Source organism: Electrophorus electricus, chromosome 26, assembly GCF_013358815.1.
Source record: "Electrophorus electricus isolate fEleEle1 chromosome 26, fEleEle1.pri, whole genome shotgun sequence".
Taxonomy (NCBI): domain Eukaryota; kingdom Metazoa; phylum Chordata; class Actinopteri; order Gymnotiformes; family Gymnotidae; genus Electrophorus; species Electrophorus electricus.
In genome coordinates this window covers 4,508,662-4,534,251 of record NC_049560.1, presented here as the reverse complement: position 1 = coordinate 4,534,251, position 25,590 = coordinate 4,508,662, and the positions used below count along the sequence as shown (strand labels likewise).

Below are 25,590 nucleotides of genomic sequence, written 5' to 3'. Positions count from 1 at the left end.
AAAAATATAAAAGTATTCATATTATTAAGAACTCGTATGTTTTTATAGATATTAATCATAAGATTTTGTAACATCTGTAGTTTTAGCTGTGCCGTATAACTTTTAATGTGTCGGGCGTTTTCCCAGAGTTCCACTAGACCGGAAGCAGTGAGACTCTTCGTAGCTAGTGTAGGCAGTTCAAGCGAGCGAGGGTAGAAAGTCGCTGTTGGGAACCTCCCCTCCCCTTCCCTCGCCTCGTCAGAAAATCACAAAGAATGAAAAGTCGACAGCGTTATTAGCGTTATTATTAATGTACAAAGGCCGCCCCGAACATTCCCTCGACGTTGAAAAAGCGCTCGACAGACTCCTGGTTGGACACTTGTGTCTCGATTCGTGCTGGAGTTGAAAAGCTGGTTCTTGTCTGCTCGCCAAGTTTGGTGGAAGTTTGCAGAGTGGACTTGCCCAGGTGAGTTGCCAACTAGCTACATATTCCCTTTACTACTGAATAATTCTTAACTCGCATTAGCTATTCGTAATGAGTTGACTATGTTAGCTTTGACTTTTCAGTCGTATTTTTTATTTTGTACCCAATTAGCGTTAGGGTTAGCTAACCTAGCTAACTAGCTAGTTAGCTGGCGCGCGATGATACTTATTTTTGTTTGTTTTCGCCGAGCAGCCAACGTTGTCTTTTGCTGGCTAGTGTCTCAGTGACCAAGTAACGCCGTTACACTTCCTCTAGTTTGCTTGCTAGGTTTAAATGCAAACCCACTGCTTAGTGACCCTGCTAGCGGCTATTTACATTCTGGCTATTGGCACATATAATAACGGCTTCCAGTATCAAGGAAGTGACCCGCTAACGCACAGTTAGATGAGTTTGAGTAGGTCTATTATGAACATCATCTTGGTTTCCATCAAGGATCATACGTTTAGCTTTGGACAAACTGTTCAATGTGACGTGACACATTGCCAGTTTTCTAGCATTTATGAGAAGAAAACAATAATTCATATGTGAGTTAAATAGGCCAGGGTAGTGTGAAAGTACCAGATGTGAAACACACTCTTTTTTTGGGGGGGGTGGATAAATGTACATATTATCTGTGATATGATTTTACAAATTGGATTATTGGAAGCATTAAAAGGGGGGATTTTGTCTTAAATGGCTAGAAATGTTTGATCATGGTGTTTTAAGGACTTACAGTGTACTTACAGTAGAGGAAGTTCTCTAGCTTCTTCATAGTCATTCTGCTTTCAGGTTCCACATGTGTGTGTGTGTGTGTGTGTGTGTGTGTGTGTGTGCAAATGTCTCACCTCTCTGTATCTTTGTCTGTACCTCCCTTTCACTTGCTCTCTTTTCTGGTTCTAATTCCACTAGTTCTTATATCTCCTCCTATATTTTCTGCACGCTGTCACCTTTCCATCCCCCTCCTTTTTTTTTTCTTTTCCTCGCTGTTCCCCTTTCTCTTGAACCATGTGTGACAATGGTGACCATGAGGACAAACCACCTGCCCCACCTGTAAGGATGAGTAGTACGATCTTCAGTGGCAGTGGGAAGGACCACACACTCTTGGCTAATCACAGCTCCAAGCCCCTCCCTTCTGTGCCTGAAGAGAGGAAACCCCGGAATAAAATCATCTCCATCTTCTCAGGGGCAGAGAAAGGTGTGTAAATATGAGAGCGTGCATAATGCTAGTAACAGCTGATTTTGCTTGCACATGTTGCAGGTTTATCTTTAAATGCGCAAAAACGTCAGTTGTGTATGGTCTTTTAGAGATGTATAACACATCCCGTATTTCTATAAAGTTCCCTTTTTTTTAAATGTCACCCAACACCTATCATTCAGGAAGTGTTCTAGTACGATTACAAGTTAATCATGATGCCATTGACTAGTGGTGTTTGATTTAATAACTGTCCTCTAGGTGGAAGAAGGAAAGACAGAGACCGGGAGCGGCCAGAGATCTCTCCTCCCTCCGATTTTGAGCACACCATTCATGTGGGTTTTGATGCTGTTACTGGGGAGTTCACGGTAAGAGGCAGCACTCTTTGCTCATGAATATTTATTCTCATATCTCCTCTTCTAAAGAGGTGGACTCCTGCACAGGCTAGCATCCTCCTACTCTAAACCACTTGACTCATCAGCAAATAATACTACTTTTTGGGACACGGTCTTAGAGCAGAGGAAACAACTCTGTAGGTTTCTGGCCTATCATGCTTAGAGTTCTGTGTTCCTAGTTCCTTTATTCACAGAGGTAGGGGTTGTGATTTTATGCTCATTCAAGAAAGGATGTGCTGTCTAAGCATTATGCTATCAGTCAGCTCTTTTAATCACTCCCCTGTTTTGGTTCGTAGGGAATGCCCGAGCAGTGGGCACGACTACTGCAAACCTCTAACATTACCAAGTCTGAACAGAAGAAGAACCCTCAAGCTGTGCTAGATGTCCTCAAGTTTTATGACTCTACCGGCAATGGCAGGCAGAAGTACCTCAGCTTCTCCTCAGGTGAGAAGGGGCTGTGTGAGTGTGCGCACATGTGTGACCCCACAAGTCTAGATAGTGCTTGAAGAAGGATGTTCTTTAATTTTCATCACCATCGCCAAAAAGCTATTAACTGTCATTGGATGGTTTATAAATAATACAATGTCAGTCCTTGTCTTGTTTTAATTATCGTCATTGCTTTGTCTTATGTTGTTTTCTCCACCTATATTTTGTCTTTGTATAGAGAAGGATGGATTCCCTTCAGGGGAACATTCAGTAAGTACTGCAGATGGGTAACTTCCAGAAGCGTTCCTCAAATGGGTTTGTGCTCTAGAAAAGATGGCATACAAATTTCCCGTGTGTCCTTTACACAGCCTGTCAAGAAGAGCACTGAACAACCGTCGCCAAGCATGAAAAATGCAAGTGATGAAAACGATGATGATGATGATGAGGAGGCTCCCCCACCCGTTGTCGCGCCGCGGCCAGAGCACACCAAAGGGGTAAGAAACACCCGCGTTACTGGGCAACCTTTAATCTCGGAGCCTCTTTTTATTAGGGTTGTGATGAATTGTGTTAAATTCACCTCACAAAAAAAAAAGATAATTATTAATGTGTTTTTAGTCTCATTTTTTAATGATTGATTGATTACTGATATCATCTAAAAGGACAAAGATTGAACTAGGTAAAGTGGAACGGACTGAACTGCGGTGCAGCTGGGCCCAGATGTGGAAGAAGGGTCAGGATCATGGCCCTTCCCTTAGCTATATTTCAGGAGTGCTTTAGAGAAGGGTTTTCTCACTGCCCTGCAGATCTGTGCTATTAACCCCGCGGTTCTTTCCCACAGGTGAATACCCGCTCGGTCATCGATCCCATCCCTGCCCCGGTGTGTTCCCCAGATGGAGACGTTGCTTCTAAGGCTGTAGACAAACAGAGACCCAAAAAGGGCAAGATGACCGATGAGGAGATCATGGATAAATTGAGTATGACCGCACACATACAGTCTGTTCAGTCTTATATCACACACAGTAAGACTCTTAGGGTAGGCATTCTCCATACCCCTCTCTCTCTCACTCACACACACACACACACACACACACACACACACACACACACACACTCTCTCTCCTGCACTCTTCCATCACCACAGAGAGACAGAGAAACCAAAAGAAATATAATTTAATCATTTTAGAACTGCTGCCATGGCCTGTCTGTGATGTGCATCTCCCGTTTGCACTGGGAGATATTGGGTGTGCACCAAGTCTTACAGTTTCACTTCTCTCTCTAAGGTGTCACCAAACACATGCATTTCTTTTTCCCCCGCCTCATGTACAGGAACCATAGTTAGTATTGGAGATCCTAAAAAGAAGTACACACGATACGAGAAAATTGGACAAGGGTGAGCTTTGTGATTAGATGTTGGTTTTAAGTCGCTGGTTTTAAGGGTTTTGTGAGCCATGTATAAACATGCCTCTCTTTCATAGGGCTTCGGGGACAGTGTTCACAGCCATTGATGTTGCTACGGGACAGGAGGTAAAAAAAAAAAGGGACTTGCGCTGAAACATTTTACTTAATGAACTTCACAAAATGAATGTGGTATTAAGGTGTAAATAAGTTTATAGTAGTAATGTTTGCAAGGCAAACATTGTTCGAGACAGAAGTTAGGATGCTTGTGTGTAACAGCCTGTCATTTATTACGATTGGCTTCAGATTCAGACAACCCTCAAAGACCCCTGTAGAGGGACATTTAGTACATGTCAAGTGTACTGTGATTCATATATTTTTGTGATTACTTTAGTTCTTGTATTCTTTTCCTCGAAAGGCAGTTAGTCAATGCCATGTATGTTTATTTCCTTGCTTTTGTTAGGTGGCCATCAAGCAGATCAACCTTCAGAAGCAACCTAAGAAGGAGTTAATCATCAATGAAATTCTAGTAATGAAGGAACTGAAAAACCCGAACATTGTAAACTTCTTAGACAGGTATCTGCTTGGCATGTTACAAAGTTGGTCTTATTATAGAAAAGAATTGTGTGTGTTTTTTTGCCTCTTGTGTTTTGTGCACAGCAGTCAGTACTACATAGGTCAGTGTGCATTCCTGATAGTGATGCAGTATAACAGCATGAAAATTATGATCTTGTACTGTGCATTGGAGTTCTTTGTGGTGTGACTATGTGGGGGACCGTGTGTGTCTTGTGAAGTTTCCTGGTAGGGGAAGAGCTCTTTGTTGTGATGGAGTACCTGGCCGGTGGCTCGCTGACCGATGTAGTGACAGAGACGTGTATGGACGAGGCTCAGATTGCAGCTGTTTGCCGAGAGGTGTGCCAGCAATGCACAGCTCCAGTCCTGCTGTACTGGGAACCTTGGGTGGTGGGGGTCGTGTCTTGGGATAATGTCACATCTTAAAATGATGTCATACACTCGCCTGGCCTCTATATCTGTGCAAGTGCATTTGCCTTGCCTCCATAAACAAGAAAAAATAAGATATATGCTATATACACACCATGCTTCTGAGAATGGTTTACTACCTGTATAGAGGTGTGTGCAATTTAACTTCAACTATTAAGAGATGTTAGAAAATATTTGAAATCTGCTTGTCTTCTCATTGGCTTACAGTGTTTACAAGCGCTAGAATTCCTTCATGCAAACCAAGTTATTCATCGAGACATCAAGAGTGACAATGTGTTGCTGGGAATGGATGGTTCCGTCAAGCTCAGTACGTAAACCTCTCAGGCAGCCCTGCTTAAAAACCCTTTACTATTTAGTAATATATTTAATTGCTCAGGACCATTTATAGATTATAATTTCTCACATGTGTAACAATCTGTGGGATTTAAATCCTCGGTACATAACTTTAGTTTCCCTGTTTTGCTAATCAACACTTCGTTCTTCTTTCCCCTTCTTCATTTCTTCCCTCTCCTCTTCCTCGCTGCACAGCGGACTTCGGCTTTTGTGCTCAGATTACTCCGGAACAGAGCAAGCGCAGCACCATGGTGGGGACGCCGTACTGGATGGCCCCCGAGGTCGTCACTCGCAAGGCCTACGGACCCAAGGTTGACATCTGGTCTCTGGGCATCATGGCTATTGAGATGGTGGAGGGGGAACCGCCATACCTCAACGAGAATCCACTGAGGGTGTGTCAGGACATAATACTTGCCTTAAAACACACACTCGTTGCCACAAAAACATTTAACTTGCACCGCACACATAGACACAGCTTTAAGGAGTGAAAAAAACCCTCATCACCACCTCCTTTTATCTTCCGGTCCTCCTTCCTTCCTTTCTCTATTCTGCAGGCCCTTTACCTCATTGCCACCAACGGAACCCCAGAGCTGCAAAGTCCAGAAAAATTGACCCCCATCTTCCGGGATTTCCTGGCTCGCTGCCTGGAGATGGACGTTGAAAAGAGGGGCAGTAGCAAAGAACTCTTGCAGGTGTGTGAAATGGTGGTGGTGGGGGGGGGATAAACACACGCTTATCGGTTACCTCCTATTGTGTCTTAGTTAGACCCGTCCCGTCTGTTTCCATAGCATCCCTTCCTGAAGCTGGCGAAGCCTCTGTCCAGCCTTACGCCCCTCATTCTGGCAGCCAAGGATGCCATGAAGAACAACCGCTAGCACCATCGACCCTCTGTGGATGAGCCCGAGCACGCACGCATGCGTACTGCTGATTGGACTTCAGTCTGTGCCGCATCTCTTTCTGCCATGCCTTGCCAGCCAGCCAGTATTGCCAAAACATTTCTATAAGTGTTTCACCTTTGCTTTTAAAACCGAGGGAACTCCTCGTGTGTGTGTGTGTGTGTGTGTGTGTGTGTGTGTGTGTGTGTGTGTGTGTGTGTGTGTGTGTGTGTGTGTGTGTGTGTGTGTGTGTGTGTGCGCATTATTGTGCATATATATATGTCTGTCTGTGAGCACATGGGGTTGGGGGGTGAGGCTTTCGGTGGGATTGGATATCTTTCCAGTCCAGTTTTCTGAAATCGTAGCCATCCTTTTTACATGGTTTTATTCTGCAAAGAACTTCATCAGTGCGCTTTCTCCTTTTCTGTCTTTTCTGCTCTTCTTACCATCAGATGGATAAGACTTGGTACCATTTAAGCATTATGAAAAGTATTTAAAATACACTTGAGGCATCATTAATCATTACATTTGTTCTGGAAGAGTCACAGTATACAGTGTGCATCTTTCGTCACCATTTCTTAGAGCATCTTACTGAAACCAGGGTAAATTAGTGATTAGTTTTTTTCCTGAGTGTTCATTTATTATTCAAGCATGAGCTTTTATTTTCTGGCATGAATAGTCATCTTTCTGTGTTACTGGACTCCCTCTAACATCAGGGTAAATATTTCATGAGATGAATTGTGTATGTACTTAAGAGAAGCATAACACTTAAGTTCATATCGTCAACCAAGACTTTTAGACTACATGTTTGTGCATTTGAATACGTTTTTTGTAGTAACTAACATTTGTTTATTACAAGGTAAACATAGCTGTAATAAACATGACTGTTAATACGGAATGAAGTCAGAACGGATAACTTATGCATTGTGTCAGTCTGGATTATGCTAAATCAACTAAAGGCAGTTCGTTGAATTCCAAAAGAGATTTCATACAACAATTTGTTGTTTTTTTTAAATGTATGTGTATTGTGTATAAAGTTTGAAATGTGGATTTCCTGAAACCGACTTGTAGATGATCATGCCGAATGTTTTCCAAAATTGATACATGGTAAAGCACTGATGGACAGTGGCAGTGATGGGCTGTGTTCTCTAGTCCAGCTTCGGGGCAAATAACTTTTGGTTTCAATGAATGGAGCATCATAAGAAAAAGCGTATTTCTACAGCGAATTTGGATAAGTGTTCAACAGTTTTTTTTGTTGTTTTTTTTCTTTTTTTTTCACACCTTTGTTTCAATGTGTCAGTTTTGATGTATATATCTTTCTATCTACTGATAGTTAAGCTATAAAAGGCTACTTTCTATGAACAACCCCCCCCCCAAAATTTTTTTCTTTAGCAATTTGAAACGGCAGTTTCCAAAATGTAGGCCTACTCATAAACAAGCATAAAATTGCGCCGGTGCTATGTATTAGGCTACCTCATATATTTTGTATGTGAAGAATTATTCTTTCATAACTTTTCTGTGGAAAACCTAAAAGACCGATTAAAAATAAGGCGTTCAATCTCAGACATTGCCTGCGGTAGCTTTTTCATTTCCCCGTTATCCTGTGTATGATGGGCTTAACTCAAACATACGGATACACATTCTGTCAAATTTATATAGAACGTTCAAACAAGACTGGTTACATGGATGAACCTATCAAGGATTTGACATGCCTCTTATTAGTTTCAGAGATAGCATTAGATGGCTAACTGGTGTTTTATTACGTGGAAGAAAACGTAAACTAAAAAAGTCGACATGATTAAATGACTAATTAAATGTATGTGATTTGTGTGACTTCCAAAAAAGAAATACGCATACAGGAAGCTTGAACTTTCTCGTCAAACGCCATCGTTGATATTACACGAAGGCTAGAGCTAGGAAAAGTAAGGATTAGTTATGTAGGTTAAGTAGCTAAAATGTGTGAGCAGATAAAACATTAGCGTTCAAAGCCATACTGAAACAACTGTTAATTCAACCATAAGCATGAGAGCAATAGAGCATTTCCTCTGATATCCTTGCAGTGGCGCTATTCTGATTTAACTGATCACAATGCAACAAATAAATGCTAAACTATATTATGCCAAAGGTAGAAGAGACTTTGAAATAGGGTATATGTGATTATCAGTCACTAACCTTCCAAAGGCCAAATATTTTTTGCTCTTATTCCACATTGTTTTACAGACTCACACCCAAATAAAACATGTGAACATAACAGTTTGTTGTTAATTGTATCTCTGTTTCCCATTCTTGTATTTATAGTCAGATTTAGTGTTTGTGCTAAATCTGTTTCGTCTCATTCTTACATTTCTATCACAATTTAACATGGAATTGATTTTGATTTCCATCGTTTCATGGTGGTCCCTCAGACGAGTAAAGATATCCTGCTGGCGTTCTCGCGGGACTTTCTCAGTGGTGAGGGCAATCTCCCACTCCACCTTGCTCTTCTAGGTCTCGCTGTGTCCCACAGCCAGACGCCCCTGGCTGAGTTCAGCTTCGCCGTGCAGAAGCTCGCCGTTGACCTGAGATGCGGCGTTCGCTTAGCGTAGCTTTAAAAGGCGCTTCAATGTTTGTCTTCAGTATATGTTTATTTGATCCTAGGTTGTTCTTTGCTATGATACAAGAGATTTGCCTTAATTCTAGGTCAGAAGGTCCACTTGACCTTTAGTGGAAGGGACATGGGATTGAGTGCTTTGGTTTCGTATACATGTTGATGGCGGTTAGGGGAATGGCCTGTCTGATGAGCACGATACTAGAACACTCAAGATCATCATCCATGTGCCCTGTACACATGCATCAGTGTTCCCTTCTGTGGGAGGTTTTAGATGAGCCATAAAATGTTGGAATCATTTTAGGGACAGTCACCGATGCCAGAGACATAGTAGATGGACTCAGCGAGAAGACCCTTAATCTACTGTGGAAAATCGTTTTTAACTTTCAAGTATTTTGTCTTATTCTGATTTACATCCTTTGTGTGCTCTGATTTTGTTTATAAATTCACAACAGTGTAAAATTGATTTGGTCATTACCCATTAGATTTACATCGATTCAGCATTTATATACTGTATTCTAAACTTGGATGATAATTTCATTTAAAAAATTGATTAGAATTGTCATAATATACAATATTGCTAATATAATTCAGCTATAAGGTTTCACATCTAAGCCTCATGGAGAGATAAGTCATGTTATTGCTTGTATTTAATTATTGTGGAATAATTTAAAATTGTACTTTTTAAAATATTAATATTAATAGTTTGAACATTAATTTTACTATTAACTATTAATTTTAATATTAATTAATATTAATATTAATAGTTCCAAATTGTAATGCTGATGATATTAACTACCATGATGAACTCTGCTCTGTACATACCGTAATTATCTTGTAAACATTTATTTCTGTTGACATGGGTGACCGTCCATTTGACTGCCACAGTAACAGACTGCACCCTGCACTGCAGTGATTTAAATAAGCAGGCAGGCTTCTTTCTTTTTATATGGATCAAATAGCAATAATTCATCATTTAGGTTGACATCATTTAGCTTGATGTGGAACAACTCAAAGAGGAAATCTGCGTCCTCGGGAAAACATGGAAAACAAAACAGATGTTGGTGTTGTTTGAGGGCTGATAAATGTGTTGTGAGTTGCACAAAAGAAATGCCAACATTTCAACATCCCAGAGAGAAAATACATCTGCTCCTGGACTGGGTCAACTCTGTCTGTGAATTTTACAGTTTAAAGGTGGGTGGTGGTTGTTTGTGTGTGTATGTTTATTTTGGGGGTGATTTTTCTTTTCCCCCTCAAGCACCAATAATGTTTCATTGATTTACTACAGTTTATTGTGGCTGGAATCGAGGTTAATGGAGCCTGTGTCTTTGATTCCTCTCTAAGCTGAAAATGTCACAGTTGCTTTCTCGGGTGGCAGAATTCTTTGCTGTCTGATTCATCACTACCATCCAAGCCGCCTGCCGGCTGAGGACATTCACCAGGAAACCACCCAGACCATCAAGTGTGGCTATCAGGGCAAAGTGAAACTAAACATCTCCAGTGACTCAGACTGCTCCTTTGCAATGGAGCAAAATGGTAACATTTCTCCCCATTATTTATGACCTGCATTAGGAGGACATGTATACTGATTATATGTATGTTTTATGTGAGTAGATTATGGTAGGAAGTTGCACTGCCTTTTAAAAATGTAACAATTCTTAGCTAATGTCTTAGCTAATGAGTCACCATCAGTGGATTTCAAGGTGCTTCTTGAGGATGAGAGGAGTAATTTTCAGCTGGCTCCATCTGGTAGCTTGTATCGCTGAGCTCCCTTCCACCGCCCTGTTCTGTGGCTGAATTTCTCTTCATTCTTAATGTCTTCTCTGTGAACAACAAAGGAAGGTTGCAGTAATCATTCCGTCCCACATCAGGAAGCAAATCAACAAACAAGACTAACAGAGGCTACTGTGGGCAGCCAGGACTATTCATCACTGAGCAGACACACTGATGAGGAAGGCCAAGTTGTACTTACAGGGGATGCAGCGGTCTGCTGTGCTTTTACAAGCAGCGTTCCGTGGTATGAAAGCCAGCCACTCTTTGAGCCAAAAGCATCAGGCTGCCACTGTTCTGGGCCCACTGTGCCCAGATGCAGTATTTATGCATGAAATATACTGCTGTTGCCATTCAGCAAAAACACTGTGCCACACTTTATGCCCGCCAGCAGAGGGAGCACTTCCTGAGACTGTGCCATGCTGCGGTTCTCCTACAAGCCTGCTACAGAGGTCAGAAGGTCAGGAGAGAAATTGCTCTTCAGCAGCAAGCAGTTACTCTGATTCAGGTTGCTTTCAGAAGGCATGGACCAAGTTCCAGGTCATGAGGCTGTCTGCCGTTATCATACAGAAACATTACAGGTTATATATTCAGGCGACGAATGACCATGAGGAATATGTGAGGCTTAGGTGTGCTATTCTCATTCAGGCAGCTTTCAGATGGCACTGCATACGTCAGAATATAACAGCGATGCACAACGTTGCCACCGTCATTCAGGCTGCTTTACAAATGCACAAGCACAGACGTGCATTCCGAGGACAGTGGTGGGCAGTGGGCATTCTCCAGGAGAGATTCCGAGCATTCCTGCTGGCCAGAGTGAAGCAGGAGTGTCAGAGGAGGTGGGTTACTGACGCCGTCACTCTGCAGGCCTTCTGCCGTGGCCAGCTCGCAAGGCAACGCATAAGTACTCCGCAGTCAATTTTCTGTATCTATGACCATTACATACATTGGAAAAGAGAACCTTTGTTGTGAAATCACTGTTGGGAAGCATCACTTCCCAACTGGTCAACATCATATGTTTGTAGAACAATTTAATAAATATTTTATACTGTTTCTGAGACATCTCTAGCCAGGTTAAACGTCTAAATCTGAAAAGTGCGTTTCTACCTGTTTTTGTAGTTGCTCCTTTACTCTAACAGTTTTGCATTGATGATGGGCAGCGCATCTGTTGGCTATTGCCAGGCTGTGCTCGATATTGCCACTGCAGCCTGTTTTTGACCAACATTCTAGGGAGAACAAGCTTCTAAAAAGAGGGTGGTGACCATTCATATTGTCAGTCACGTAAACATGATTGAACATGATTGAAGTCAAAGCCATGGCATGTCATCTTTAACACTAATGACCCCAGCAGTCCTTGAGCCTGTCCTCAATTGAGCTTTGTTTGTTTAGGTAACAGACGCCCTGACCTCCACTGTTTTATACAACCTGAACATTTATATTACACTCCTTCAGTGCAATCACAAGTGCAACTGGACTGCATAAGATTCAATGGCTGAAAATGCCCTTTCAGCTCTAACTTTGCATTACTCTCATCACCCCTGTCTCCAGGCATAGGAAGCTGCACACGCTTGTGGTGCGTCGGCGGTGCAGTGCATCTCTGTGCGGTGAGGATCCAGAGGGCCCTGCGAGCTCACTGGGCACTGACAGCAGCCCGGAGGCAATTCTCCTCCGTCCTGTACATCCAGGTACAGAACTCTTTCCACACTCGAGCGATTCTAATGCTAAGGCTTTGGCAGTGTGATGAAATGAACATGTCCAACAGAAAATGAGCATGTCCAAGTGCCCCGATGCTCTGTCTTCACAGCAGTATAGACTCAAACAGCAGTGTTCAAACATCTGAGCTTTATTCAATAATGACTATGTACCTGCTAACCAGGTAATCTTTACCTTTTCATGGATGGTGTAGTACAGGGGACTGGTAGTTTGGCCATGGATGTGCCTTCGGAGGAAAAAGTATACTATTCTCAATTTAAGCATGGAAGCTGCCTTTTGAGACTGGACAACCTGACTCAAATCTGACACAACCAATATATATATCACATTCTAAGCTATTTTACTGATCTTGTATTTATTTACAACTAACAAGTAAGCCCAACATAAAGACCTGACATGCTACTATACCATCTAAAATGCCCACCTCTCTGCCTTGTTTGTGTTGATCCAGAATTGGGTCAGGGCGAAGCTTCAAAGAAAGCAATACCTTGAGCAAAGAGAGAGCATCATCAAGGTACAGAGAGTGGCTTGGTTTCACCGCCGCAGTCAAGCTGCCACTGTTATCCAGCACATGGCCAGAAGATTCCTTCTGAGACGCAGGAAAGAAAAGTTTCGGCATGGAATTATAAAGGCGCAGGCAGGGAAATAACTTTCTTGGATGTCTGTTTTGCGTTTTTTAAAATTTATTTGGTGACTCTCTGGTTGCCTTAAATTACATAGTTAGATTGCAGATGGTTGCTGTGTCAATTACCTTGGAAACATCACAGTAAACTTTGACAACACTTGGCCAACAGAGAGCACATGATGAGGCACTGCATCATTCTCTGGTGATCAGAGAGCCTGCCAAACTCTTTATACAGTTCTAGGTGAGGGTGTTATAGACAGATGAGAAATGGGGATAGAAAGTTGATGGTGAGTAATCAAAAACAAGCTAGTGTGTCCTGCCAAATGGTGAAATTACAGTGAGATGTCCTGCTTGAATTTCAATAGAACAGGGGAAAACACAGAATTTAACAATATGCTTTTGTAAGAAGCTGTAATATCATGCAACAATGACATTTATGATATCTTTAGACCCTTTGGAGAGGTCATAGCTCAAGAAAATTCCATGATACCTCCAAGGTCATTTCCATCCGACATTGCCTCAGGAAAGTCAACAGGAAAGCCAAAGAAGACAAGCTGTATCACAAGACCAAGACTGCCCTGAGTTACCTTCTGGAATATCACAATTATACCCACATTCTTATGGCCTTAAAGAATTCAGGTAATAGAACCATGGGCAGAATACACAAACATGACTGTCGTTTCAAGGTGAGAGCATCAAACAACATCTTTGTTGTGATTGTGATTAAAGAGACTGCAACCAGACTTTCACCAGGGTGTTGTGAGCGCATTGTGAACAGTGGAGCCACATGCACCGTCTTCACCCTGATAAGGAGCTGCGACCGCAGTGTTCCTTCCATGGAGACCATCACCTTGGCAATCCAAGTTCTTTTCAATTTATCAAAGGTACGTGATCATGTCCTAATATACAGTATTCATCCGCAGCATCTTGTGCTGTTGCCAGCAAAGATCTGCATTTTATATATATTTTTCTGCTGTTTAGTTTTCTGCTTTGTCCTTGCATGCTATGCTTAATGTTGCATGCATAGGTCATTGTTTGATTGAATTACAAATGCAAACATTTGTATTTCATGTGGTCAGAAGAGTTCTGTTTGTCTCAAGTCTCTTGTGTGACTGCTTTGCCGTTTGCTGTAGTACAACAAAACCATAGATACGGTTTGAGGTGGAGGACTCTGTGGACACACTCTTGGACCTGCTCCAGATCTACAGAGAGAAAGCTGGGGACAAGGTGGCTGACAAAGGAGGCAGCATCTTTACCAAAGCATGTTTATTTTGGTGATTTTGGTACAGGATGAAGGACGTGCAATGGTGGGTATTTCCAGGATGTCATTAGTACACGGAGTAATTCAAGCCTTGATGCTGGTGCGTGTACTTAATTTGGTGTTTTGCCCCCACTAGGGGGTAAGAACGCTTCCCAGGGCCTCAGACCGTATATGCAACGTTTACCACCTTACAATACGAAAGTACAAAATGGACACCCAGAGCACCAAAGTCAAACAGAGGATGAATGTCTCACAAAATGGAAACATCCTTCTGCAAGCCACTCCCCAGAAATCCAAGTCAATGGCAAGGTATGTTTGAGAAGTCTTTACTTGATTGTACACTATGCATGTGTGCTTAACTGTACGTGTTATTCTAACCACTAAAAGCTAGCTAGCCAAGCTGTGTCACCGACTTTATAAATTCCCTATAATTCTGTAAGCTCTATATTGTTGGAGAGTAAGACTAGAGATAACTTTTACTTTAATTTCATGAATTCTTTCTTTTGTATCATGTCTTTGTTTGATTGTTCTTGAAATAGTTTTGTACTTAAACAGTTCTTCAGAAAGCAAAGCAGGAAGATATTGTAGACCTTCTTGTTGCCATCCAGCTGCTGGTCTCTGTGTGTGCGTGTGTATATATATATATATATATATATATATATATATATATATATATATATATATATATATATATATATATATATATATATAACATTATTTTTCATAATTAAACTGACCTCGTACATACTTTTATATTCTTATCTAACCTTTCAGAAACATTTTTGTTGTACTTGCCTTTACATTTTTATATGCGTTGTTTCTGCATAATTTGGTGGCTCATTGCCAGCTCGGAAATATTATAAAAACAGATGCTACCATAAATGTCAGTTCTATGACTGTTATTTTTAACTATTTCCTTCTGCTATTATGATATTATTCCAACTCCTGTTTTTATTACAATGCATTTTCAGCATATATTTTGTGTGTTTAAGTTAGCCGTTTGCATTTCTTTTTCAGTGTTATGGCCTCACAGCCTAGACGGGGTCGTAACAATTGGGGGCTCGTCCTCTGTTTCTCCTCTGGTTCCTGGTAGTTCCTTTTTAGCCTGTTCCTTTTAGTTTTGCCCCTTCTCTCTGGTGTTTGGTTCTGGTTGGTGTTTTTTATTTCTCCCCCCTTCCTTCTTTGTGTGTGGGGTGTGTTGTGCTGTTTGTACTGGCTATGGCTGCGACATTGGATTTGTCTGCTTTTTCTGTTTGTCCGTCTTTTGAGCAGTTTTTTGAGAAAGGCAGATCTTTTGTTGGTAGCTGCTTTGTATAACGTGGTTATACCTCGCTCTGCTAATCAGAGGGAGAGGACTAGTCGAGTCTTCCCTTGTTGCGCCTGGAGTTCTGCCAGAACGGGAGCTGTCTCTGGGTGTTGATGTTGGCCCAGCTTGGGTTGTGGACACGCCAGAAGCTGTGGACGACCCTGTAGTCAGGCTGTTGGCAGGTTACTACTCCCCGCCACTTTTCATCAAATGCTTTGTAACCGGTGTCACATGAATAGGAAGCACGTTGGCATCCATCATCGTCTTTGGAATACTGTATGAATCAATTGGTCAAAGTGAATTCACCACATGCTCCTTCTGCAACTATAAGGTAAAAACAGTTGACAATCTTTTCAAAGTTAATTTTCAAACAGTTCTGCTGTTTGTTTACTTCTTGAGCATTTATTCTTTAACAATCGAAAGTAATACGCTGAATATTGTGAAGGTATGCATGAAGAAATAGTGGTGTGAAAATGCAACTGTCACATGGAAGTTTAATTCTATTTTAAAATCAAAAGTGTAACTATATTTCATTGCATCAGCTCTGTCCTGTAGAGTTCTGGTGTTTAGGTCCTTGGGTTATGGTATTAAAAAATTAGATTGGCCTGCAAAAATTAAGCATCTGTGTAAAGCTAATTATGTTGTAAAGATTTAAGCCTAAGACTTATAGTCGCAATTCACACTATATACTATATAAAGGACAAGTCACATAACATCTGTTAGTGTAGACTATTATGGAAACAAGATAAATGCTGTTCAACAAGGGTCTATATCAGACAGTAAATTTGACTTCCCAGTAGACAGACAAGAATTTTAGAAGCATTTTTGTGCGCAAAATTTACTTCAATGTAGGGCTATAATTTGTCGTGGAAATTGCACCACACTTCATAAAACCTGGAGAATATGAGACTTCTTGTTGCCTTTGACATTGTAATTTTGGCTGAATGCTTCTCAAGGCTATGCAACGCAAAACCATGGCAGAGAATGGCTAATGGAGTAGCTCTTGATTAGGATATCAGTAAGTAATCATACAGTTCATTACCACACTATTTTGCGACTTCAAAGTGGCCACAACTGTATATTTTTGAGGGGATCTTTAACATACTGTGATTTAAATCCATTATGTTGATATCAAACTGCCTATTTCACACTAAACAATAAACAGAGTGCTGCACAGAGCACCTCCTAAATGTTCAGCACACTCTGAACTTCTGAAAATTTAGCACACCTCTAGTGAAGTTTGAGCTCCAAGAAAATGTTGGAGCTCAAAACCCACTTTCTTCTGTCTCCCTGGATACAGTTACTAATACTTTCCTTTCTATGCTCCCCTCATTAATGATTCTTCTGTGCTCTGTATTACCACAGGAGAAAACTCCAAAATGTCATTACAATTCAAATTTTCAGTCATATTAATCGAAAAGGACTGCATAGAGACAGTGGGAAAAAAAAACAACAACCTCTCCTGGATTCAGACCTCAGCTCATACCAGTACTCACTGGAAGTACCATCTGCAAAGTCATGCTGCTACAGAAGAACATTTTAATCATAAGCATCTGATCCATACGAGCTCTTCAGTGTTTTTTCTTCGGTCCTTAACCCTCCCCCTCCACCCTCATCTTTCACTCCCGAGGATTTCATCACCTGCTTTCAGGAGAAGGTTGCGGCAATCTTCCAGTTCTTTTCCTCTGTTCCCACTCTTCCAAAAAGTGTTCATACCCCCACATCCAAGTGTCTGGCTTCTGTTTCTCTTCTCTTCAGACAAATGTCTGACTTCCAGCAACCTCACTACATGGCCATATGATCCAATTCCTTCCACTCTCTTCCTCTCAAGAGATCTGCTTCCTTTCATCTCTTTTCCTCTCCCAGAAACAGCTCCACGATCCCAATATGTCTGGGTACCGGCACAAACCGGCACAGTCACCATAAACAGCCCTCATAGCAGCTTCAAAAATGTTTTGATTCTTCTGGACATTTCTGCAGTCACACACAGTAGGTTGTCCAGCAGCTTGTGATGCTACACCACCTCGTAGTCTGTGTATACCTCTTACTATTGTAGTAATTTAATCACATCGGTCAAATTTGCACAATGTTGTATTTTCAACATAGTCACCATGTCCAATGACAATCATCTTTGCATTTAAATTAACCCATTTTGCACATTTTAATATAGCACGGCCAAGTCCAAACTTTTTTAAAGGAAGTACTTTATCTGGACAACCTGCCAAGTCACTTATAAATGATAAATAAACGATAAATCACTTAAAATGAGAATAATGGTATCTGTGAAACACTGTCAACAGTCAATAAAGACTGCTGCCCCCATTTCAAGTCCATTAGCGATTTAGTTTTCAAAATATTGTACTGCTTCCCATTATTATATCATTCTAGATCTTTTCCATTGTAAAATACATTTTATATGGGACAAAACTTTGTGTACAAATAATTCAAATCAGATATAAACAATAATAAACACTATGTTAATTTATAGTTGCCACATAGCCTGCCATATAGTCAAATGAATACATTGAAAAATGGGCTGAAAAATCACATTGTGTATGGTGCTGATGTATTAACTCATGATTCTTGCTTCCTAGTACACATCTTGAGCCATAGGTCAAATACTAAAATTAAATTAAGTTTATTGGAATACTTTTAAAATATACATCACTAATGTAGGTTCCAGATTATGTGCTTTATGCATACTGGCAAAATAGTGATTATGGGAACAAGATTGTATATTAAGTTGCATATTATCAATCTTGCTCTGTGAAGTTTAGAACATAGTCTGTCCTAAATGACATGATGTGTACTGCACTGTTCATAATGGATGAATGTATCTTGCAGTTTGCTGAGCACATGCTCAGTTGGAACGGATGTTATCAATAATAATTATATATTCAAAAGATGTATGAAGTAGGAAGACATCTTTTTTAATCTAATGGTATCTTGGGCCATTGTAGCAGTGGGTTAGGGGTTGTGTTAATACCTGTAACTCATTGGTAACATATGGCCCCAACTCTTCAAAAATAGTCCAATCTTAGAGGTGACTACAGTGGCTCATCTAGCACGGCCTGATGACATACTGTAGCAAATTTGGTCTAAAAGTGGACCAGTATCAGATCTGACCACACCCTCTTAGCCAGGATATGCTCGTGATACACAGTGTCAGGTTTTGGTGGTCCTGGCAGAGAGCCTAATGGGACACGTAAGTAATAGGCTGACTGCATAGGTAATATCAGCCTTTAAAACAGGACTAAAAATCGAATAATGTCCGATCTGACCAGTCAGTCTTGTCCAGGATGTCCTCATAAACCACTGTGTCAGATTTGGTGGACCTGGCAACCTCTTTAGCTTTGGCAGGCGAGAAACCCTAATGGGACTCTTAGGTAATAGGCGGACCGCAGAGGTAATTTCAGCCTTTTACAAAGGGCCTAAAGGTGGATCAGTGCCAGGTTTGGTTAGGGTTAGGGTTAGGGTCCGCTTACTAACTGTACAGACTTGTTCTGTTAATTATGTCTTTTTTTTGTTGTTACATTTTTCTTTTTTTCCCTGTCATTTTCAATATAGCTTAGGTAATTGTGAGAAAGCAAAAATACATGATAGATATATCATTAACATAATTGAAAATTATGTAATATTTCCACAACAAACACATAACAATTACATATTTCTAGTTTTTATAAGTAATACATTTTTTTGTAGGACTAATTTTTCACCACCAGGTGGCGGTGTTATGTAATATTTTGTCCTTAGAGGTAATTTACATATTTTTTCTGTACTCTTGTCTATATGCTGTCATAATTTTTTACAGAATCTTTCTATGTCCTTATAGTAAATTTTTTTTTTTATATATATATATATATTCTGTAAGCCTGCCTTTAATCCTAGTATTCAATACACTGGGAGGATCCAGATAGTTTGACCTGCACCACTGGAGACTTCTGGAGCTCAGGTAAAGACCAGACTTGAATTACAGAATCTTTCTATGGCATTCTAGAGAATTTACATTTTTTTAAAAATATATATAATCTGAGTTTTTACAGAATATTTATTTGTCTTTATAGAGAAAATAATTTTTTTTTAAATATGATGTGTAAACATTGTAATTGTATCTCAAACTTGTGTTTATATTTAATCATCATAAAGATTTTGTAAGTTTAATGAAATTGACATGATTTAAAGATTAAACCACATACAATTTTCTACAATTTTTCTACTTTTTTAAAAAGTTGATTTAGAATATTGTGAGGTAGCATGTAAATTGTTGTATAGTGAATTAATCACAAGTAATCATAGATATGTAATGTGCAGGAACAGACTGTGGAACAAAATCACACAGAACAAATATACAGTATATACAAGGGGTTTTCATCACACAGTCCACGTCTCACAACCGAATGTCCTTCATTGAGAACTATACGCCATCCTCTTCGATGTTGAAGGTCACAGACTTTCTTTTTGGAGGCAAGGCATCCTTGAAAATGTCATTGCCCATATCTTGGGTGCTATTTTTGTTCCTTTTGTGGCAACAGTAGAATTATAGCCCTGCCAGCAGAATCAAAGCCAAGGATCCTCCAAACTGCAAAGTGCACACTGATAGAAACCAGCATTTGCTGTCCATCTATACTGTTCCAGGAGTAGAAAAATCGTTTGCCTTGTTCTATTTGATTGGCACTTAAGAAACACATCTGACCCTATATAAGTTGTCCCCTCAACAGTGCAGATTGGCAACGAGGGAGCCGCCAGGAGATTTCGTCTCCGGTGTTCAATACCTGGAAACTTCTTCATCTGACACTGATTGGTAGTAGAAAGAAAATATCTGATACTAAGAAGAATGATCTTCCAAAATAAGATTAAATAAAATTTAAAATTTTTTTAAAGCTATGACACAAAGTAGTCATGTGTGTAATCTGTCCTAAGATATGACACACAGCAGTCGTGTGTGTTGTCTGGCCATGCTATGAAACACAGCAGTTGTGAGTGTTGTCTGTCCTAAGCTTCATCCTGGTGCTTTTCACCTTGTCCCCAGTAGTATCTGCTTCCTTCCGGGTCTCAGCACTGGGCTCATCCTCCTGCTCTGGTGTGAATACCTCAAAGTCCAGAGCTCCAGCTTCTTAGCAGCTATCTAGAAATAAAGCAACTCCCTGCTCCTCCTCCTGCAGTGACCTGCTGAGCACCTCACGTGCAGGCTCCGTCGCACACAGTCAACTGGTGCTGGTCATCGCCACCTCAGCTCCATCAGGGGTTTTATGAGCTCCTGATCTTTTCTGTTGAGCCCTGGTCTATTCATTTCCTTAACAGTACCTTCATCACCTTGCTTTTCTGAGGAATGAATGCAGACTCCAGCAGCTAAGACTGAATAGGCTCGGAGCCGTTTTGCTGTGCTCAAAGTGCCTCTTTTATATTTTCATTGAAATGTCATGTGGTCTTTTCAGTTTGGTTATCTGGGACTTTCATATCCTCTAAAGCTCCTCCCTCCTCCTGTACCAAAGGTTCTAAGGTTCCTCCCTCCTCCTGTACGAGAGGTTCTAAAGCTCCTCCCTCCTCCTGTACCAAAGGTTCTAAGGTTCCTCCCTCCTCCTGTACAAGAGGTTCTAAAGCTCCTCCCTCCTCCTGTACGAGAGGTCCTAAAGCTCCTCCCTCCTCCTGTACGAGAGGTTCTAAAGCTCCTCCCTCCTCCCGTGTGAGAGGTTCTAAAGCTCCTCCCTCCTCCTGTGTGAGAGGTTGCTCGGCAAGGTCCACCACTTTTCCACTCATTTGCACTCCTTGACTTGTTGCTCAATACATCGCCTTGACTTTGTCTATCACTCACACCTCCTTGAACAGTTTCTGTTCGGTTACAGTCCGTATGCTTTGTACAGTCTATATGGATGTCATTTGCAACCTGCATGAGGTAAACTGAGACAAGTTGCTTGGTGTTCTGCTCCTTGTGGTTCTCTAACCTTCCACTTCATGCTTCTGCCCCACTTTCAGCTCTTAGTAACTGCTCCACTTTTGTTCCATCAGATATTTTAGAGGGGTGGATGTCCTGTATCTGCACCACAGTCTCGTTGTTTGCGTGGTGAAGTTCCACTAACGCCTGTGCAACAAAGCCTGCTGCCTTGGCTGATCTCACACTGCTCGTGTCCTCATCTTCAGAAGCAGACCTCCGATCTTCTTCCTGAAATACAGACTCCAATCTTGGACTTGTGTTCTTCCGTGTTGTGCTGTCAGTTCCAATATCTTTATTTTTCTTTTGGTCTCTCTGGAATATCATTGGAAAGACATTTAAAGGCCGCATAGAATTCATTTTTTTTAGACTAATTGTTGCAGAGAAGGAATGGAAAAAAATCACCAGGAAGGAGGAATAAAATTCATTATGAATAAGATACAGTCTGGACACTGCAGAACCCCAAAGGCATTTGTAGAAGACTGCAGGTTTTGAAAAATTTAAAAAGCTGAAAGAGACACTGATTTCATGAATTATTCACTTCCGTTGGACAGAGAGAGTACATGATTAATTCTCCTAATAGGTTCTGGGCACTTTAGATGAAAGGATCAATTGTTTGAAACATAAAAATCAACACTTAGTTTGCAGCACTCCAAACTGTTAGAAATTAATATTCACTAATTGCCATATTAAGAGTAGGCACAACAATTCAAATGATATGTTTTATCATGAAAGGATAATGATTTCGATGTGTTATAAAATCATTTAACAGGTAAAACAAACCTGGTCTTTAATCTTACCCAAGATGCTGTCACCTGTGATGGTAGGTGTTTGCAGGTCGTGAGCCAAGCTAGAGGCCGATTCTACATCCCCTGGTGGATCAACTAAATTGCCTCCTCGCTCGACATTGGTCCAGATTTATCCCTTCAGAGCATCCCTAAGCCGGAAAACCTCACCCCTCAAAGCATTCCGCTCATCTCGGATAATATCCAAATATTCCTTCTGCCTCTCTAAGGCCGACCGTCAGCAGCAGGAAGAGCAACAGGAAGAAGGAAAAGGAAAACTAAAGATAAAATACAGAATGCCAAAAGTCTGCTTATACACACAGGCCACATAATATAAGAAATTCAAAATAACACAAGACAAAGGCCACTGATTACATGACATGAAACAGGTCAGCTAGTCCAGGTGAGTGTTCCTCCATCAGAAGCATTTAATAGGTTAACTTCTACTGGGCAGCTTTAATGGCAAATCAAAGCACTGATCTGAAACTCAGTGATAGTACCACAGGACACGGAGCTGGAAGAACACCAGGCGAGTCAGATCAGAGCAGAGAGAGCAGACGAGTGAACAGAGTAGGAACAGCTGGGTGGGGATAAGAAGGACAGTATGTTCCTCCACAGGTGTGGGTGACATCAAGTGTCACATTTCATATGTTAGGTGGAACTGGATGGCAGTGCTGGCCTATTCAAGCTCGAGGAAGATAAAGAAAAGCCTTTATTTCTTTAAGCAGAAGGACATTTTAAAATGCCCGGAATCAGTGGTCGGCAACTTTACAGTTAAACCAAACGACGTAGAGAACTCCAGCTCAAGCTGGCCAGACAGTGGCTGGTCAGGGCTTGGTAATGGTAACGATTGAACACACACACACATGAGGAAGAGGATCTAAATGCAAGAGGTTTTAATAGTGAAACCAAACAAATCAGTGGGGGTCAGGCAGGTATTCAAGGTCAGGTTGTTCAAAGGTCGATAACACGGGGCAGAGTCTGGGGGTGAGGAGTGTCCAGGGGTCAGGCGGGAGAGGAGCTCTAAAAAAAAAACTGGCAGAAGTCAGAAACCACGAAGACAAAGAAAATTCTAGAGCACTCGGTATGCACCATAGAGTAGCAATATTTCACAGTGTGAATGTGGGGTAGGGAAACTTATAAAGGGGGCAGTAATGAGGAGAATGAGGATCAGGTGCTTGCTCGAACTCTGGTGAATCAGATGGGGGGTGTTTGCAAGTAGGCGTGGCAGTGCGTGGCTGAGTGTGGTTCCTGCGGTTCGTAATGGTAACAGGAAACCCTTACCTTCAGTATCTCAACGTCTTCTTCAGCTCACTGAACTGTAACTGAAGGACAGTATGTGCGTGGTGTTCTCGCTCATACTCCTAGCACACAGACATGGGGTGGAACAGTTTCAAACATGAGGGTTAAAGTTCTCACAGTGTCTTAACTCTGGCCGTTGGCCTCGGCCAAAGGAACACCACCATTTCATACTCAGTGAGGAAATTTAATGTGGTGTCTTTTAGTTATTTAATTATTATTTTGGTCAAGCAGTATATGAAAATATTGATTTACAACAATTTACACTTGGCTTTCTCTAACCGTGCTCACTTGCTAACAGTCAAGCCTCTTATGGGTGTGTTAAAAGCAGCATGCCCACGCCAGAACACCTGGCCTAGACCCCTGTCTTTCTCACAGAGCCACGACCACCCACAGAAAACCTGGTCTAGAACCCTCTGTGTTTCTCATAGAGCCACGACCACCCACAGAGCACCTGGTCTAGACCACTCTGTGTTTCTCATAGAGCCACGACCACCCACAGAAAACCTGGTCTAGACCACTCTGTGTTTCTCATAGAGCCACGACCACCCACAGAAAACCTGGTCTAGACCACTCTGTGTTTCTCATAGAGCCACGACCACCCACAGAAAACCTGGTCTAGACCACTCTGTGTTTCCCACAGAACCACGCCCAACTCACAACACCCTGGGCTTCTTCTTCTCGCTCACCTTTGTGTTCTCCTCACACTCCCTCTGTGTCTCAGACAGCTGCTCCTCCAGCTCCAGAAGTGTCTCCCGCAGCGTGTCCACCTGGTACATCAACACGGTCTTCTCATTTTCCAGCTGGGCATTGGACACCATAGCCAGCTGATACATCTCCTTAGCCTCTGCCAGTGAATCCTGGAAGATCACCAAGCAAAGGGTGTTTGCCTTAGTCAATTTTATGTGTTTGTACAAACATGTGCACACACACACACACACACACACACACACACACATATACATGCACACACAAACACACTTCTGGGAACATGTGCATTAGTGGCGAACCAAAGGAACTCAAAGCATGACTCAGCAAAAAAAACAAAACATACAGATGCATTCACAGACATATGCATATATGCAAAAGCAGTACGTGATCAAGTAAGTAATAAATGATGTACACAAATAACCTTCATCTCCTGTATGGAGGCCTCGCTGTCTGTTGAGATGGAGGCATCATAGCTGCCCCTCTGGAACAAGCCTCCCCACAGGAAGCGAGGGTGGCACCAGACAGTGTGGACGCCGTCCTGGGCGCCTAACAAGGTGCAGCCCGATTTAAGAGACAGTCAGTCAGTGTAGAGATCTGCAGTAATTAAACATCTACTATAGACATTTGTAATTAGAACATAAGTGAAATAGAACTGAATAGAATAGAATAGAACAGAACAGTAGAATATCAATCAATCAAAATTGATTTATATAGCTCTCTTGACAACAGATGTCACAAAGGAGCTTTACAACTGTTCAAGTCCAAACCCCCAGTGAGCATGCCAAGGCTGACAGTGGCAATCAACAACAGCGCCACCTATATATATATATATATATATATATATATATATATATATATATATATATATATATATGGAAACCATTGTAGTTGAAGGCAAGTATCTATCTATCTATCTATCTATCTATCTATCTATCTATCTATCTATCTATCTATCTATCTATCTATCTATCTATCTATCTATCTATCTATCTATCTATCTATCTATCTATCTATCTCACTCCCTCACTCTCTCTAACACACACACATACACACACATTCTGGATGTCCTCCAACTAAGAGTATTAAAAGAATGAAGAATGCCAATAAGAAAAAAACACATTTTGTATGGTGATGATGAGATTTCAAAACCACAGACAAGGTAATAAATAACATTTTTATCAAATGTGAGTGTCTGCGGAAACATGGCCTACAGCAAAAGGCATTTTATGTAGTTTGAAAGATATATTTATGGTTTGGGTTTAATGTGGTAATGACTGTGTTTAATGTGGTTATGTTTGTGTTTACTGTGTACTGTTTAATTTCTTCACATCTGCAGACACACTAAGTAGGATGATATATACATTTGTAAGTTTGATTATGAGCTGACTGCAACTTAATACATACAGAGTGTATACTGTTAAACCAGGTACTACACACAGAGTACATAGTATACATACAGAGTATATAGTATACATACAGAGTATATAGTATACATACAGAGTGCATAGTATACATACAGAGTGCATAGTATACATACAGAGTAT

The 25,590-nt window shown here is 41.1% G+C and overlaps 3 protein-coding genes across 5 annotated transcripts; 2 read left to right on the top strand and 1 right to left on the bottom strand.

The window, feature by feature from the left end:
- Positions 1–168: 168 nt before the first annotated feature.
- pak2b (p21 protein (Cdc42/Rac)-activated kinase 2b) lies at positions 169–6,260 on the top strand. 2 transcript variants are annotated; one of them, XM_035523421.1, is made up of 15 exons: positions 169–445; positions 1,472–1,637; positions 1,896–2,002; positions 2,326–2,473; positions 2,694–2,725; positions 2,824–2,949; positions 3,294–3,429; positions 3,782–3,845; positions 3,931–3,979; positions 4,314–4,426; positions 4,645–4,762; positions 5,060–5,159; positions 5,381–5,577; positions 5,740–5,877; positions 5,974–6,260. In XM_035523421.1, exons 2-15 carry the CDS (start codon positions 1,499–1,501, stop codon positions 6,058–6,060), a joined length of 1,554 nt encoding a protein of 517 aa, XP_035379314.1. In that variant the 5' UTR covers positions 169–445; positions 1,472–1,498; the 3' UTR covers positions 6,061–6,260. The 2 variants fall into 2 exon arrangements, with proteins under 2 accessions (XP_035379314.1, XP_035379313.1); XM_035523420.1 differs by having other exon boundaries at positions 1,352–1,637.
- A 6,404-nt stretch (positions 6,261–12,664) lies between these two features.
- On the top strand, positions 12,665–14,502 carry LOC118240837 (abnormal spindle-like microcephaly-associated protein homolog). The gene is given in 7 exon segments (XM_035523388.1): positions 12,665–12,767; positions 13,205–13,394; positions 13,485–13,639; positions 13,889–13,911; positions 13,913–14,019; positions 14,022–14,062; positions 14,153–14,502. Coding segments are annotated over 7 exon segments (765 nt in total). The 5' UTR covers positions 12,665–12,701; the 3' UTR covers positions 14,336–14,502.
- An 8,233-nt stretch (positions 14,503–22,735) lies between these two features.
- On the bottom strand, positions 22,736–24,493 carry LOC118240838 (leucine-rich repeat flightless-interacting protein 1-like). Of its 2 annotated transcripts, XM_035523394.1 has the most exons (4): positions 24,468–24,493; positions 24,025–24,195; positions 23,321–23,400; positions 22,736–23,059 (listed from the first exon to the last, which is right to left on the bottom strand). In XM_035523394.1, exons 1-3 carry the CDS (start codon positions 24,471–24,473, stop codon positions 23,323–23,325), a joined length of 255 nt encoding a protein of 84 aa, XP_035379287.1. In that variant the 5' UTR covers positions 24,474–24,493; the 3' UTR covers positions 22,736–23,059; positions 23,321–23,322. The 2 variants fall into 2 exon arrangements, with proteins under 2 accessions (XP_035379287.1, XP_035379288.1); XM_035523395.1 differs by having other exon boundaries at positions 22,736–23,400.
- Positions 24,494–25,590: the final 1,097 nt, after the last annotated feature.

Excerpts from the sequence above, each read along its gene's own strand:
- pak2b (XM_035523420.1), top strand. The coding sequence starts at position 1,448 with ATGTGTGACAATGGTGACCATGAGGACAAACCACCTGCCCCACCTGTA. Across the intron at positions 4,427-4,644 it reads ATTGTAAACTTCTTAGACAG|TTTCCTGGTAGGGGAAGAGC; the intron begins GTATCTGCTTGG and ends TGTCTTGTGAAG. Across the intron at positions 5,878-5,973 it reads GTAGCAAAGAACTCTTGCAG|CATCCCTTCCTGAAGCTGGC; the intron begins GTGTGTGAAATG and ends CTGTTTCCATAG.
- LOC118240838 (XM_035523395.1), bottom strand. Across the intron at positions 23,401-24,024 it reads AGTGTGAGGAGAACACAAAG|GAGTATGAGCGAGAACACCA; the intron begins GTGAGCGAGAAG and ends TCTGTGTGCTAG.